The sequence below is a fragment of the Canis aureus genome, chromosome 21 (genome assembly GCF_053574225.1).
Source record: "Canis aureus isolate CA01 chromosome 21, VMU_Caureus_v.1.0, whole genome shotgun sequence".
NCBI lineage: Eukaryota > Metazoa > Chordata > Mammalia > Carnivora > Canidae > Canis > Canis aureus.
In genome coordinates this window covers 50,147,160-50,164,526 of record NC_135631.1, presented here as the reverse complement: position 1 = coordinate 50,164,526, position 17,367 = coordinate 50,147,160, and the positions used below count along the sequence as shown (strand labels likewise).

At 39.7% G+C, this 17,367-nt stretch overlaps 1 protein-coding gene and 1 long non-coding RNA gene across 2 annotated transcripts in view; one reads left to right on the top strand and one right to left on the bottom strand.

Annotated features, from left to right (window-relative positions):
* The first annotated feature begins 320 nt into the window (after positions 1-320).
* LANCL2 (LanC like glutathione S-transferase 2) overlaps positions 321-17,367 on the top strand; it is a 48,626-nt gene continuing 31,579 nt past the window's right edge. The window contains exons 1-2 of the mRNA XM_077864149.1: positions 321-549; positions 9,814-9,931. Coding sequence (XP_077720275.1) covers positions 346-549; positions 9,814-9,931 — 322 coding nt within the window. The 5' untranslated portion in view covers positions 321-345. The remainder of the gene's footprint in view (positions 550-9,813; positions 9,932-17,367) is intronic.
* LOC144293071 (uncharacterized) lies at positions 1,294-1,846 on the bottom strand. Its single transcript, XR_013360573.1, has 2 exons — positions 1,602-1,846; positions 1,294-1,473 (listed from the first exon to the last, which is right to left on the bottom strand). It is a non-coding gene; the product is annotated as an uncharacterized LOC144293071 (long non-coding RNA).

Genomic DNA, 17,367 nt, shown 5'->3' with positions numbered 1-17,367 from the left:
CGGATCGCTCGGCGGCTGCAAGCGCAGGGCGGGCTCGGCGCCCCCGGAGCCCCCGGAGCCCCCGGAGCCGCAGCGGGCGGGGCAGCGGCGGGGGCGGGGGCAGCGGCGGGGGCGGGGGGCGCGCGGGCCGCCGCCAGATGTGCCGGGCCCCCGCCGCGACGCCGGCCCCCCGCAGAGGCGCCCCCGCAGCTGGCGGCCTCCGAGGCGGGAGCGCCCGCCCCGCCGAGCGCGGGCTCCCCGGCGGCCGGCGCGGGGCTCGGGCCGGAGCGCGGCGGCGGGAGGTTTGTCCCCGCGCGCCCGCCGTACCGCGCGGCCCCGGGGCCGGGGAAGCGGCGCGCGGCTGAGATGGGCGAGACCATGTCCAGGAGACTCAAGTTCCATCTGGGCGGCGAGGCGGAGATGGAGGAGCGGGCGTTCGGCAACCCGTTCCCGGACTACGAGGCCGCCGCCTCCGCGGGGCCCGCCACCGGAGGGGCCGAGGACGCGGGCTGCGCTCGCCCCCCGCCCGCGACCGACGAGCTCGGCCTCCCTTTTCACGACGACGGAAAGGTGAGTCGGCGGGTGGCGGGGCCTCGGGCCGCGCGGGGGGAGCTGCCGATGGTCGCGTCCGCCGGCCCCGCCCCCGAGGCGCGTGACGTCAGCAGCCCGCGCCCCGCGCCCGGCGCCCGGCGCCCGGAGCCCGGCGCCCGGCACCCGCGGGGCCTTCCTCCCCGAGGCGGGCTGGGTGGCGTCCGCCGCGTCCCTCCGGCCGCCGCCTGCCGGCCGCTGCTGCCGTCGAGATGCGCGCTGAGGCCCGCGGCGGGGAGAGCGGGGCTGGGGGGCGCCGGGGGCGCGCGGGCCTGGGGGGCGCGGCCTCCGGCGTCGCGGCCGCGGACGGGCGCCCCGTCAGCCGGGTGGTGCGGAGCGGCCCTGGGCGCCGACGACGAGGCCGCGGGATGTCGGAGCAGAAGCTCCCTGGGTGGGGCCCGAGGCACTCCGGGGCCGTCCGCGCGACGGCCCGGGTCCGGTAAGAGCACACGATCACCTGCTAGGTTGCAGGGGGCTCGGTTTTTGTTTTTGTTTTTTTTCCACTAACGTCGATGTTCCAATTTTTTTTTTTTTTTTTTTTTTTTTTTTTTTTTGGTGTTCCAAGTCCTAGTTCTCCCCGCTTCGCTATGTATTTTGTACTTTTACCGGCAGTCACAAGTAGCTTATGAGTAAAGAAAGAGGTTTTCTTAAATCTGGAGAGGAAAAAATAAAATTAAAAAAAAAAAAAAGGAATCAGCACTGTTTCAAAGAAAAAAGTCGCAAAGGAAAAAATATATTTATTTGTTTATTTACTTATTTACTTATTTATTTATGATTTTATTTATTTATTCATGAGACACACAGGCAGAGGGAGAAGCAGGCTCCACGCAGGGAGCCCGACGTGGGACTCGATCCCGGGACCCTGGGGTCACGCTCTGGGCTTAACCGCTGGGCCACTTGGGCGGCCTGGAAAAAAATATATATGTATATAATCATCGTCCATTCATTTGGTTCCGTGTTGTTAATTCTTGTTCTGTCTGCATACTGGTTTTTGTTTTGTTTTTTTTTTTCCCATTAGTTCTGGAAAATCTTACCTAGTTACGTTTTACGATCTTAAAGTCCTGTACAATCTGTGTTCTGGACGACTGGTTAGGCTTTGTACCCTCAGACCTTCTCCGGAGACGAAGCACGGTTGCAAAAGCATCAGAGTAAATCCATGACTGTAAATGACGAAAGACTGAAAAAGTGACCATGGTTAAAAGATGGGACGAGAACTCATTTGATAAAGAAATGTGATTATTTCCGTGCTGTGAGGCAGTTTAGGGTAATTGGACGTACTGGTCCGTATATCCCTACACCTACACCTGTTGGGGAGGAAGACCTTCCGTCGCCCTGTGGTCCTTCGAGCTGGATTTAGAATCAAATTGACATGAGATTAACAGGAGAGAAATCAAATTTCACAGGTGTACTTACAGGGAATCCATGCAGACAGGACATTCCAAAGGCGGTGAGGCAACGGAAGCTTATATGAGATAAGCAGAGGTTGGGGGAGGGGGGGATTGTCTGAGGACACCAAGGGGAAGAAAGGCCATTGCCAGAAAGCTAAAGGAGATGTTTGGAAAAACAAAGTTGCCCTACTAGGCAGATAAGTTCCTTAGGTAAAAGGGTGGGAGGTCTCGTCATAGCTCTCTTCCTGTTATGGGGTCTCCTTTCCTTTATTTTTATTTTTATTTTATTTGTTCATGAGAGATCCAGGCAGAGGGAGAAGCAGGCTCCATGCTGGGAGCCCAATGTGGGATTCGATCCGGGGACTCCAGGATCACACCCCAGGCTGAAGGCAGGCACTAAACCGATGAGCCACCCAGGGGATCCCCATGGGCTCTCCTTTCCAATGAAAATGTAGGCAATTGTGAGGGAGGCAGAGCTTTTCCTGTATCTGCTGGGTTTTGCTTACTTTTTTTTTTTTTTTCTTTTTTATTAGAGAGCATGGCAGGGTGGAGGAAGCTGGGGGAGAAGTAGCAGCAGCAGACTGCCTGCTGAGCAGGGAGCCCAGGGTGGGGCTGCATTCCAGGGCCCTGGGATCAAAACCTGAGCCACCCAGCCACCCAGCCACCCCTGAGTTTTGAGTTTTGGTTACTTTTAACTCAAAATGTTCATCATGCCAAAGTGGCCCATTTTGGGGCTGCCTCCCCTTGGCCCTTACCTACCCTAAAAAGGTTTATCATCATTTATTTGTCAGTGCTTCCCATGTAATTTAACATAACAAATAAAAATATCTACTTTTACCTCTCCTACAACGTGAGAGACAAATCCTTTGAGATTTTCCAGGGACCCTCAGAGAAATCTAAGTTGTTTTGATGTCAAAGACACCATTTAGAACTTGGTTTTGAAAGTTATCAAAATGTCAGAAATTTTGAACATAGATTAATAGGATCACAGATCATTATGAAATAATACTTAGTGGTTCACATAACCAAAGGACAACAGACAATTTTAAAGGCAAATCCAGAAGGTAACCTAGTGGGGAACAAAACTTCACTCTTGTAATATTGAAGACTCAATTCTTGCAAGTAATCAAAGTCCTGCTACAGATAAACATTAAGCACAAAAAATTACTTTGGTAAGACACAGAGTCTTTGCTTTCTGGACCGATTACTTAAAACATAAAAACAGACCTTTCACATCCTTTCTGTAGACCCAACAGTCCAAGGAAAGCATGTCCTTTTAACAGGGAGAAAACCAAATTCTAATTTTGCATGTGTATTTTTGATATTTAGACTCCTTCTTTAAAGACTTAAATTCATTCCAGCCCTAGCCCACTTGATCACACAAAAAATTCCTTTCCCAAGACTCCTTTTCCACAGCCTTCTCATCCATTCAGGTTTTACCTCTTTCTTATTCTGGAACAACCTGTCATTTTACTTTAGGACACACACAGACTGGTTTTCTTTAACAAAAAACCTATTTTTCATATCTTTCCTTATTAAAAAAAATACATTGTGCTTTTTCTTAGCCTACTTTTAATACAATTGTTTCCTTTTAGCCTTGTTCTATTAGTCTTAATGACATGTATCGATAAGAATTCTTAACCCATAGGGACATTAATTTCTAGTGAAAACTAAGAAGTAGACAATTATGGATTCTGTTCCACAAACATTCTGTGAATTTGTTATTTAATGAATACATTTCACAATTTCTAGAAGTAAATTCTTCCTCATTGTAAATTTTTCAATGTGGCAAACCTATTTACCAATGGACCCCAAGTATCTTTAGTTCCTTTGTAATAAGAAGCCAAAAGATAAACATATGTTCAGTAATCAGTGTCTCAGAGTTTCAGCACTTGGCACGTATCATCCTAGTCTCCTAGCCTGTTAAGATTTCTGCTGAGAAATTCACTAATATCCTACTGGAGGTTCCTTTGTAGGTTATATATAATCTTTTCTCTCTTTGTGTTGTGTTAGAAGGTGAGAAAGGGACAGTAAAGTATCTCCCAACTGGAGAAGAGACTTTGAGACTGGGAAACAAAGCAGGTGACTTCATACAGTTTATAGAGTTTTATTCAGGGGCACTTACTGACAGGGGTTTGGGTGAAGGACGTCTTTCCTGATTGACCTATTCATTCTTTAGTAAGATGCTCTTTAATCTCCAAGTATTTGAATTTCTTCCAAAATTCCTCCAAATTTCCTCTTCTTATTGAGTTCAAGTTTCAAAACATTATGGTTTGAAACTATGCATGGAATAGTACCAGTCTTCTGATATTGGTTGAGACCTGATTTGTGACCAGTATGTTATCTATTCTGGAGAATGTTCCAGGTGTACTCAAGAACAATGGGTATTCTGTTGCTTTAGGATGGAATATATCTGTGCAGTCCGTCTGGTCCAGTGTGTTATTTAAACTCCTTGTTTCCTTGCTGCTTAAATAACCTGTCCATTGCTGTGAGTGAGGTGTTGAAGTCCCCTACTATTATTGTATTGTTATTAATGTGTTTCTTTGATTTAGTTGTTAATTGGTTGATGTAACTGACCCATCCCAACATAGGACCATAAATATTTACAATTGTTAGATCTTGTTAGATAGACCGTTTAAGTATGATATAGTGTCCCTCTTCATCCCTTACTATAGTCTTTGGTTTAAAAGCTAATTTTCTTTTATAAGGATTGCTACCCTAGCTGTCTTTTAAGGTCTGTTAGCATGATTAATGGTTCTCTACCTCCTCACTTTAAATCTGTAGGTGTCTTTTTGTGTAAAATGAATCTCTCATGGACAGCATTTGGATGGGTCTTGCTTTTTTAATCCAGTGTGATACCCCGTGTCTTTTGATTGAAGCATTTAGCCCATTTACATTCAGAGTAACTATTGAAAGATATGCATTTAGTGCCATGGTGTTGCCTGTAAAGTCCCTGTTTCTGCAGATTGTTTCTGTTTATTTCTGGTCCGTGTTATTTTTGGGCTCTTTCTTCTCTTATAGGATCCCCTTTAATACATCATGCAGAGCTGGTATAATGGTCACAAATTCTTTTAATTTCTGCTTGTCCTGCAAGTTCTTTATCTCTTTCTATTCTGAATGATAGCCTTGCTGGATAAAGTATTCTTCATTACATATTTTTCTCATTTAGTGCCCTGAATATATCATGCCAGCCCTTTCAGACCTGCCAGGTCTCTGTGGATAGGCCTTCTGTCAGCCTAATGTTTTTACCCCTGTAGGTTCAGAACCTCTTGCCATGAGTTGCTTTTAGGATTTTCTCTAGGTCTGAAATTTGCAAGCTTCCTTATTATATATTGGGGTATTGATCTGTTTTTATTGATTTTTTAGGAGGGGTCTTTTCTACCTCTTGGACTTGAATGCCTGTTTCCTTTCCCAGATTAGGGAAGTTCTCAGCTGTGATTTGCTTAAATATACCTTCTGTCCTTCTCTCTCTTTTTCCTTGAGGACCCCAATAATGCTAATACTGTTTCATCTTATGGTATCACTGATTTCTTGAAGCCTCTTCCCATGGTCTATCAGTTACTTTTTCCTCTTTTCTTCAGCTTCCTGCCTTTCCATCAACTTGTCTTTTATGTCACCTATTTTCTATTCTGCTTCATTTACTCTAGCTGTTAAAGCATCCAATTCAGACTGCATCTCAAAGCATTTTTAATTTCGACCTGATTAGGTTTTATTTCTGTACTAAGAGATTCTCTGGTGTCTTTTATGCTTTTTTCAAGCCCAGCTCGTAACTTTATAATTGCTATCCTGCATTCCATCTCTGACATTTTCTTATATCCATATCAGTTAGATCTGTGGCAGAGAGTATTACCTCTGGTTCTTTCTTTTGTTGTGAATTCCTCCTTCCAGTCATTTTGCCCAGAGAGGAATGGATGAACAACAAGACAAAATAAAAATTATCAACCATGACTCAAGTGAAATACACACTAGACAAATCCAAAGAGGTCAGAAGCCAAAAAGAAAGGAAAAAGAAATAAGAAAGGTGGACAAAACAGGGTGATCCACTTGGTCCTGGGTTTATTTTGGTCCGTGTGTTAGAAGACATTAAGTCCCAAAATTGTAAAAAATGCAAACTTACATATATATAAAAATAAAGTTGAATACAGTGAAAGGAAGCCAAAAAATAAATCTATAAAATGTAAATGTAAAAAAATGAAAGTTAAGACTTAAAAACAAAGAATTGATAAACTAGTTGATAAGGAGAAAAAGGAAAATTTTAATCTGAAAGACAAATAAATGAGAAAAATCTTCAAATTCTATACAGTATTTTCCCCAAGCGCTGGAGTTTACAGTCTTGTGTGCTCTGTAAACTTGATATTCCCTGTTGTTCCAGCTGGTCTTCTCGGGGAGGGACCTGCTGTGCTGATTCTCAGGTATCTGCCTGGGCCGAGTTGCACCGCCCCTTGCCAGGGGGCCAGGCTCTGTGTGAGTTGCTACTGGTTGTTCTATGTGGCTCTTGTTCCCTGAAGACTTTCTGAGGCTCTTTAGAGGATGAAAATAAAAACGGCCAGGCCTGATCTCCAGCCCCAGAGCTGAGAGATCATGGTCCCCTTTCTTCAGTAAACCCTCAGGGATAAGCAGTCTTCACTTCTGGTGCATGCCCACACTGATCCTCCCCGGGGGAAGGTGAAGGGTGGCAGTGTTTCTGTTCTTTGCAGGGCTCTCAGAGGGAGAGCTGTCGCTCAGTCATGCCTTGGTTCACAGTTTATGGCAAACTGAGCTGAGAGGGCCCCCCTCCCCACCCCTACTTGCTGACCCTAACTGGTTTCCCTGTTTCAATGCTTGGGATCTCTGCCAGCTTAGGCACCCCCATTCTTTCTGAGACCCCAGGGATCCTGAGACCACACTGTCCTACCTAGGATCCTGCCCCACTTCACCACCTGAGCACCTTTTAGGCTGGGATGTCTCTCACTGGAGCAGACTTCTAAAAGTTTCTGATTTCATGTTCCTCAGCTGCATCACTTTCTGGTAGCCAGCTTATGGAGGTTCCCTCCCTTTCCCTGTCAGTTATTTCTTGATATCCCCTCAGATTCACTTCTTCGCACTTCCTACCTTGCAAAAAGTGTCACTTTTCTATTTGTAAAATTCCAGCGATTCTTTTCTTACATCTCAGGTTGAATTATAGGTGTTCAGAATTATTTGATAGTTATTTAGCTAAATTTAAGGTACCAGATGAAGCAAGGTCCCCTACTCTTCCCACCTTCTTGCCTCCCCTCTGTCCTTTCTATATTTTCTTGTAGCTCTAAATTTCCTTAAGCAGCCATTTTGAATTCTTTATTGGATAAATCATACATTTTCATGTGTTTGGGTGTGGTTAGTGGAAGATTATTGTGATCTTCTGGCTATGCCATGTTTCCTTGATTTTTCATTAACCTGATGGACTCCAGAACACAATCTTTTGTGCCCTCTGCTCTGGGAATCTTGTATGCCACTGCCCCAAATTTCCTCTTTTCCCTAGTCATGGAACTCTCTCTCAGTAATGTTCTGGATGCCATGAGGAAAAAAAAAAAAAAAATGAGTCTCTTCAAGCAGAGTCCTGCAGAGATTTGAAAACTGGGCATTCATTCAAGGGCTCTCTCCCTTTTCCCCATGGAGGTAACAGTAGGCCATCTATTTAATCCTATAATGTTCCACCTTAGGGAAGAGATGATGCTAATAAAGACAAGGTCTTACCCAATTTAATGTATACAAACTCATTTTTTGCTCTTTAATAGACTGAACTTTTCCTTTGAAAATCTGCACTTCCCCAAAGGTTTTCTGATCTGAAATTGATTGCTCAGCTCATGGTTCTGTATGTGCTCTCAGATCACTGCTGGGGTAGGGTGGTAGGGGGCAGGGGAAACAGCTAGTCCAGTCTCCTGTAGGTTCCACAGCCAGTACCAGAATCTCTGCTTATTTCCAGATAGACTGGTGGGCTAGACCTGCCACAGGTCCCTTGGTGTAACGTGTTGGGTTCGACAACTCACGCAAAAGCACTTCTATTTGTAGATGGATGCCTGATTTTTATTGTTAAAAGGAGGACAAAAACAAGGGATACCTAATCTTAATGCTGCAGTGATGCTGATGTCACCCTGGTTTAGGTCTTTAATGTTTATCTATTAATTTTTTCCTGAATGTACACAAGAAGTTTCTGGTTCAGAGATTTATTATTTATCAGACAGACCATAACCTACCTGTAAGTGGCTCCATGTGCTTCAGGTCTTCCCTGTGGGACAACACAATGCACCCAGGTCAAATGTCCTCCATACACAAAGTCTATGTGTTGTAGGCAAATAATGAAGAAAATTAACTTCTCTCTGCTTCTTACAAATGGAAAAGAGAAAATTGTCTTCCCTTTTCCTTCTGGGAGAGTTTCATTGGAAATATTATACTCTGAGTCTTTGGAATGTAAATAAATCTCTCTATGAAAAATATAAGCCTGTTTGTCTTCAGTTTTGCAACTCTGAAACGTCTCCCTGTTCTAGAGCTTCATCCCCCTGAAACATAAACACGTACCTCCTGGGTTCAGTAAACCTCTCTGGACTTCTTACAGCATATACAATTGTAACTTAATTTCTAATACTTGCTTTTAGTTTAAAATCCCAAATTTCAGTAAAATCTTCCCTGACAGCTCTAGCTGTGCAGTAACACAAAAACATGTCCCCCTATGAGACTACAGAGAAAATTTCATTTTAACAAGTTAGTCCATCAGTAAAACGCTTCAGTCATAAATTTGTGCTAATAACAGAACTACAAAATACAGGAAAGCAAAAGATAGACATTAAAGGGATAAATAGAAAATTCTGTGATCATAGTCATGGATACTTTAGCAGTTTCTCTGGCAGCAGATTTTTTTTTTACATTTTTTAAAATTTAAATTCAGTTTGCCAACATATAACACCCAGTGCTCATTGGCAGCAGATTTCTAAAAAATCAAATACATAAAAATCTGACCACTATCAACTACTTATTTAAGGATATTGCTAAATTGCTCTTGAGAAAGACTACCAGTAAATAAGAATACTTGTTTCCTTAGCTCTTAGCAGCCTTGGGACTTGATATTTTTAAATTTTTTTATTATTATTCTAATAATGCAAACTATGGTACTTTTATTTATTTGCATATCATTAATTGCTAAGTTAACCTTTTTTGCATGTTACTTGATTTTTTTCTTTTTTTTTAAGGTACATCAATAATTTTAGGTCTATTTTGGTATTGTGGTCTTTTTTTTTTTTTTTTACTTAAAATGTTTAATATTGCAGATATTTCCCCCTTGTCATTAATTTTTAAGTCATCTTTCTCACATTCTTTAAATTATAGAAGTTAACATGTTTGTGTAGTCAAATCCATCTTTTTTAAATGGTTTTTTACTTTGGTTTCTAGAACTAATTTTTTGTAATCCTGCCAATGCCTTATAGTCTATATAGGGCATTATCTTATTTAAAAACTTACCATATAAAAGCAAGGTAGACACCTTCTAACCTATAAAAGATTGAAGTGGGCCAGTTAATATAATTTTTCTCTCTTATATTCTGACAACTTAGATTATTTTTTTAAAGATTTTATTTATTTATTCATGAGAGACACAGAGAGGCAGAGACACAGGCAGAGGGAGAAGCAGGCCCCATGCAGGAGCCCAATGTGGGACTGGATCCTGGATCCCCAAGACCATGCCCTGGGCCGAAGGCGGTGCTAAACCGCTGAGCCACCTGGGTTGCCCAACAATTTATTTTATTTATTTATTTATTTTTTTGCCCAACAATTTAGATTATTAAAGTATTCATTACAGTATTGCCATATTGTTATGCAATTTAAATATCTATGTTCTTTTGGTTCTCAGATTGTTCAGAATTTCACAAAGCGAATCCAGACCAAAATCAAAGATCTTCTACAGCAAATGGAGGAAGGGCTAAAAACAGCTGATCCCCATGATTGCTCTGCTTATACTGGTTGGACAGGTAAGAATGTGGGATACAAATAATTGGTATGCTCTATTTTGTGATTATAAGAATTTAAAATTTTTCTTCTTTTAAAATGGTGAGATTTTATATTCTTTAAATGAAATCTTGAACTTCTTCAGTGACAAGATGCTTCGGAGTTTTATTTATAAGGAAATCTTTTCTGCTTGAAGTTTGATATTAAGTATATATATTTTTATAGCATTATTTATTTGGCCCAATATATGGGTATCTCTGAAAATGCATAATAAGAGAAACTTGCCCTGGGGTCAGTTTTTTGTTTGCCTTTATTACTTTGATCTTTGCAACAAGTTGTAGGATATGACTTCTCTTTTATGCATAAACTGTTTAACCTATTGCTTGTACTCATTTGACTCATTTGTACGCATAAAGATGTTGAATTTAGTGATAATTGAATAAGCAACTTGTCGTACCCTATGTCAAAAACCTTAATTTCAGAATTAGATTTCCATAACTAATCTTTACTCTTATTATTTTATCATGTAACCAGAACATTGTAATAACTATTTAGGGAGTATAAAAGAAATAAAAGACCTTCTTCTGAGAGATTAGACTGCAGGATGATTACCGTTATTAACAATTTACATATCAATATATAGCCCTTGTTAAGTTTTTATGGTTTAGTCAATCAACAGCATAGACATAAGTTTTCATGTTAGAATCACTGAGAACTGGTACCTGCTTTCACAGTGTACAACCAAACATGACAGCCTTGATCTTTTTTTGTTTCATTTTTATATTTATTTCTGTGATGTTTTATTTGTATTTCCCTGTTATGAATACAGCATTTACATAAAGACATTAGAATTAAATTTTCCCAACTATTAAACCCAGAAAGACATAGATCTAGTTCAACTTAAAGAGCCAAAGAAATTTATCTTAAATGTAAATTTAGATAATTTTAGCTAACTTGAAGTTAAAAGCAAAGAGGGACATATTTATGTATTTATTAAGATTTTATTTATTTGAGAGAGAGAAAGAATACACAAGCTAGGGGGAAGAACCAGAGGGAGAGAGAAAGGGACAAGCAGATTCCCCAGTGACCAGGGAGCAGGACATGGGGCTGGATCCCAGGACCCAGAGATCATGACTTGAGCCGAAGACTGATGCTCAGTCTGACTGAACCACCTAGGTACCCCAGGATGGATATTATTAAAAATAACATAGATATTATTAGCATAGATTTCCCCTAAAAAGTATTTTACTTAAAACATTTCTTGTTGAAATAGGGGATTTAAATCCATGATTATTATTAGGTCCTAAATTAGCTGTGCATCAGAAACACTCAGAGGGCTTTATAATAAACAACATATTATCAGCAGCCATCCCAGAATAACTACATGAGGATCTCTGGCAGAGGAGTCCAAGAATCAGTATTTCTTAAAAATCCCCATTTGTTGTCATCTTTTGGAATCAGTGATAGAGCCAGCATGGAGGTGTTTTGTGTGAATGGTTAAAAATAATATTTAGGGCTTTGGAATTCAGGTAACACTATGGAATCTACTTACACCCACACCTACCTTTCTTCCTAAAACCATGCAATCAATACAAGAAGAATGAATGAAGCACTCACAACTTTTTTTTTTTTTTTTGGCAAAATTGTGAGATAGAGAATATACCAAATAATAATAAAAAAACAAATAAAATCCAAAACACTGTGGAAAGCCACCAAGTGACCCATAGGTAGCAAAATGTATTCTGCAATTCCCCCTCTCCCAAGTCAATAAATAATTATTCTCAGAAGGATGACACACACACTCGGGGAATTTTTGAGGGCATATCTGAACGTAAAGTGGACAAGAGAGGCAGAGAAAAATGATTTGGAGAGCATTCAGGGAAAAGAGGTCATAGAATTTTTTTAAACAGCATCCTTCTACAAAAGGGGATTATTGTATGCGGCAGGAACTACATCCCTTATGGCACTGGCTAAGAGGATAATCAGGAAGGAAACATCAGTGGTAGGAGCCCTCGAGAAACAAGTAAGGTTATGAGAACCAAAGGAAATCTGGTCACCACAAGTCACCATACACAAATAAACTGTCACTTAGTAAGAAAAGGATGCCTTTGAGATGAAAAAAACTAAGAAAGCTATCCTAACACTTTCCCTTTTTTAGAGAGTCTTCCTGTTGATAGTTAATTCAGAAAAACTCACCTAATTCAAACTTAAGAAAAAATTCAATTGTATACATAATATTAGAAGAAAACAGAATATCACATTTCGGCAATGGAAGAAGAAAAATCACCAGGAAGATGCCATTACAATGTGGGGAAGAATTGCAGCATTTCCAACATTTATTTTGGAACTTAATTAAGCAGTTGAATCACAAAACAGAAGTAAAGGAGCCCAGAAAGGAAATGGCAAGACAGTAAGATGATGTGAAATGGGAATTGAAAGAACTAAGAAATTGAAGGAAAAGGTAAAATCACTTCAAAAATGAATTCCAAGTGACAAGGGGCTGAAGAAAGAACTGATACTAGAAGAAAGAAAACACAGGAGTTTACTGGAGAAAATCACAATTTCCTGGAGCAGAGATCCCCAAGAAGGAAAGTCCGTGGGAACCAGCATGGGGATAAGAGATTTAAAGGTTAATTGATGAATTGCTAGAGGCTGAGTGTGAACAAGCAGGAGAATAAAATGCCTCTAGGTATACCCAGTTATAAGGACGCTTCTTTACTTTTGCAAGAAGTTCTCTCAGGTTCTCACTGTTGATATTGGGGAGAATCCCTTTGTGCTTCTGGAGGGGGCTGGAAAGGCACCCTTTAGAATATGCCAGAGCATTCTGTTTTTCTTCACCAGACCCACCCTCAGGAAAAACTGTTTTACCAGAGCCTAACCTAGTGGAATTTTATTGAAGCCAGACATCCCTGCGGGGAGGGAAATACCTGACTCCACCCTGCTCTGGCTGGGTCTGGGGAAAACCCAACTCCAGCCCCTTGTAACTACTATCTGTCCAACCTACAGGGAGGAAAACACTGAGAAGCACTAGTAAAAGGTCATCGTCCAGGGGCACAGCTTCACCAAAAGACTGAGATGAGACCTAATCATAGGACCATAGGATGCTGCTACTTCCCTATTCCTCACCGCCACGTTACTAAAGGACTGGTTACTGAAGTTTCTTTTACCAGTACATTATGTCCAGCTTGCAATAAAAATTTACAAGGAATACGAAAAGGCAAAAAAGAAAGAAAGAAAGAAAGAAAGAAAGAAAGAAAAAAAGAAAGAAAGAAAGAAAGAAAGAAAGAAAGAAAGAAAGAAAGAAAGAAAGAAGAAAGAAAGAAAGAAAGAAGAAAGAAAGAAGAAAGAAAGAAAGAAAGAAAGAAAGAAAGAAAGAAAGAAAGAAGAAAGAAAGAAAGAAAATTAAAACAGTTTGAAGTGACTAAGTAAACATCAGACCCAGAATCAACTATGGCAGGAATGTTGCAATTATCAAACCAGGAACTTTCAAATACTATTATTAATATGCTAAGGGTTTTAGTGAAAAAAGTAAACATGTAAGAATACATTAATAATGTAACTAGAAAGATGGAAATGTTTTTTCTTATTAAGTCTCTATTTAATAAATTCCAGTTAGTGTAATATTATTTTCAAGTATACAGTATAGTGATTCAACATTTCCATAAACACCCAGTGCTCATCACAAGCAGTTCACTCCGTAATCCCCATCGCCTGTTTAACCAACACCCCCACCGACTTTCCTACTGGTAACCATCAGTTTGTTCTTCATAATTAAGAGTATTTCTTTGTTTGCCCTCCTCTCTTTTTTTTCCACTTTGCTTGTTTTTTTTTTTCTTAAATTGCACGTGAGTGAAATCATATAGTATTTGTCTTTCTCTGACTTATTTTGGTTAGCATGATATCTTTAGCTCCATCCATGTCAATGCAAGTGGTAAGATTTCATTCTTTCTTATGGCTGGGTAATATTCCATTATACATATGTACTCCACACCTTCTGTTCCTCAGTGGATGGACACGGGCTGTCTTCATGTTTTGGCTGTTGTAGATAATACTGCTATCAACATTGGGGTGCACATATCCCTTTGTATTAGTGTTCCTGTATCCTTTGGGTGAATACCTAGTAGTGCAGTTGTGGATCATAGGATAATTCTAGGTTTGAGGAACCTCCATACCGTTTTCCAAAGTGGTTGCACCACTTTGCATTCCCACCAACAGTGCAAGAGGGTTCCCCTTTCTCCGCATCCTTGCCAATATCTGTTGTTCTTGTGTTGTTAATTTTATCCATTCTGATAGATGTGAGGTGATATCTTGTAGTTTTGTTTTGCATTTGCCTGATGATAAGTGACATAGAGCATCTTTTCCTGTGCCTGTCGGCCGTCTGGCATGTCTTCTTTGGAGAAATGTCTGTTCATGTCTTCTGCCCATGTTTTAATTAGATTATTTGTTTTTTGGATGTTAAGTTTTATAAGTTCTTTATATATTTTGAATACTAACCCTTTATCAGGTATTTCATTTGCAAGTATCTTTTCCCATTCCATAGGTTGCCTTTTAGTTTTGTTGGTTGTTTCTTTTGCTGTGCAGAAGCTTTTTATTTTGATATAGTCCCGATAGTTAATTTTTGCTTTTGTCCTTGCTTCAGGAAACATATCTAGAAAGAAGGTGCTATGGCTAATGTCACACAAGTTACTGCCTATGTTCTCTTCCAGGATTCTTATGGTTTCAGCTCTCACATATAGGTCTTTTATTCATTTTGCATTTATTCTTTTGCATCTTTTGCATTTATTCTATTATTTATTTTGGTTTCATTCTTTTGCATATTGCTGTCCAGTTCTTCAAGCATGATTTGTTGAACAAATGGTCTTTTCCCCATTGGATATTCTTTCCTGCTTTGTTGAAGATTAATTGACCGCTGTGAGTTTATTTCTTGGTTTTACATTCTGTTCCATTGATCTGTGTATCTGTTTTTGTGCCAGTACTACATGCTTTGATGACTACAGCTTTGTAATATAAGTAGAAGTCCAGAATTGTGAGGCCTCCAGCTTTGTTTTTCCTTTTTAAAGTTACTTTGGCTATTTGGTGTCTTTCCTGATTCCATTCAAATTGACGGATTGTTTTTCTAGCTCTGAAAAAAAAAAAAAAAACTGTTGATATTTTGAGAGGAATTGCATTAAATGTGTATATAGATTGCTTTGGGTAGTATCGACATTTTTACAATATTTGTTCTTCCAATCTATGAGCATGGACTGTCTTTCCATTTCTTTGCATCATGGTTTCTTTCATCAGTGTTTTATAGTCTTCAGAGTACATTGGTTAAGTTTATTCCTTGATATTGTTTGGTGCAATTGTAAATGGGATTCATTCCTTAATTTCTCTTTTTGCTGCTTCATTACTGGTGTATTGAAATGCAACAGATTTCTGTACATTGATTTTGTGTCCTGCGACTTTACTTAATTCATGTATCAGTTCAAGCAAATTTTTGGTGGTCTTTCAGATTTTCTATCTAGATTATCCTGTCATCTAAAAACAGGGAAAGTGGGAATCCCTTGGGTGGCTCAGCGATTTAGCGCCACCTTCAGCCCAGGGTGTGATCCTGGAGACCTGGGATCGAGGCCCGTGTCCGGCTCTCTGCATGGAGCCTGCTTCTGTCTCTGTCTCTCTCTCTGTGTCTTTCATGAATAAATAAATAAAATCTTAAAAAAAATAAAATAAAAACAGGGAAAGTTTGACTTCTCCCTTGCCGATTTGGATGCCTTTTATTTCTTTTTGTTGTCCATTGCAGTGGCAAGGACTTCCAGTACTCTTGTTAAATAACAGTGGTGAGAGTGGACATCTTTGCCTTATTCCTGATCATTAAGAGGAAGTTCTCAGTTTTTCCCCGTTATGGATGATGTTTGCGATAGGTTTTCCATAGATAGCCTTTATTACATTGAGATATGTTTCCTCTAAACCTGTTGTCTGGAGAGTTTTTATCATGAATGGCTGTACTTTGTCAAATGCTTTTTTTGCATCTATTAAGAGGATCTTACAGTTCTTATCCTTTCTTTTATTAATGTGATGTTATCATGCTGATTGGTTTGTGAATATTCAACTACCTTACAACCCAGGAATAAATCCCACTTGATGATGATGAATGATTTTTTTAATGTTTGGTTGGATTAAGTTGGCTATTATTCTATTGAGAATTTTTGCATCCATATTCATCAGGGATATTGGCCTGTAGTTCTCTATTGTAGTGGAATCCTTATCTGGTTTTGGTAGCAGATTGCTGGCCTCATAGAATGAAGTTGGAAGTTTTCCTTCCATTTCTATTGTTTGGAATAGTTTGAGAAAAATAAGTATTAACTTTTCTTTAAAAGTTTAGTAGAATTCTCCTTTGAAACCATCTGGTCCTAGTCTTTTTAGATTTTTGATTACTGATTCAACTTCTTTGCCGGTTATTGGTCTGTTCAAATTGTTCTATTTCCTCCTGTTTGAGTTTTGGTAGTTTATATGTTTCTGGAAATTCATCCATTTCTTCCAGATTGTCTGTTTTTCAAAATGGTTTGTATTTCTGTGGTATTCATTGTTGTTTCTCCTGTCTCATTTCTGATTTTATTAATATGGGTCTTTTCTCTTTTCTTTTTGATAAGTCTGGCTTGGGGTTTATCAATTTTATTAATATTTTCTAAGAGCCAGCTCCTGGTTTCATTGATCTGTCCTATTGGTTTCTTGAATTTCTATATCATTTATTTCTGCTCAAATCTTTATTATTTCCTTCCTTCTGCTGGCTTTAGGCTTTGTTTGTTGTTCTTTTCCTACTTCCTTCAGTTAAGTTAGGTTGTTTCTTTGAGGTTTTTCTACCTTTTTAAGGTAAACTTATATTGCCATATACTTCTCTCTTAGGACAGCTTTTGCTGTATCCCAACGGTCTTGGACTGTTTTGCTTTCACTTTCATTTGATTCCATGTATTTTTAAATATCTTCTTTGATTTTCTGGTTCACTTATTCATTGCTTAGTAGCATGTTTAACTTCTGTGTATTTATGGCCATTGCAGATAGTTTCTTGTGGTTCACTTCTAATATCATAGTGTTGTGGTGAGAAAAGGGGCATAGTATGACTTCAGTCTTTTTGTGTTTCTTGAAGCTTATTGTGTGACCTAATGCATGATCTGTTCTGGAGACTGTTCTGTGTGCACCAGAGTATTCTGATTTAGGATGCAGTGTTCTGAATATATCTGTTAAATCCATCTGGCCCAGTGCATCATTCAAAGCCATTGAATTCTGTTTGATTTTCTGTTTAGATCATCTGTCCATTGATGTATGTGTGGTGTTAAAGTTTCCTACTATTATTGTATTATTATCAATTAGCTCCTTTATGTTTATTATTAATTGTTTTATATATTTGAGTGCTCCCATATTGAGTTTATAAATATTTACAATTGTTATATCTTCTTATTGGATTGTCCCCCTTATATATGAT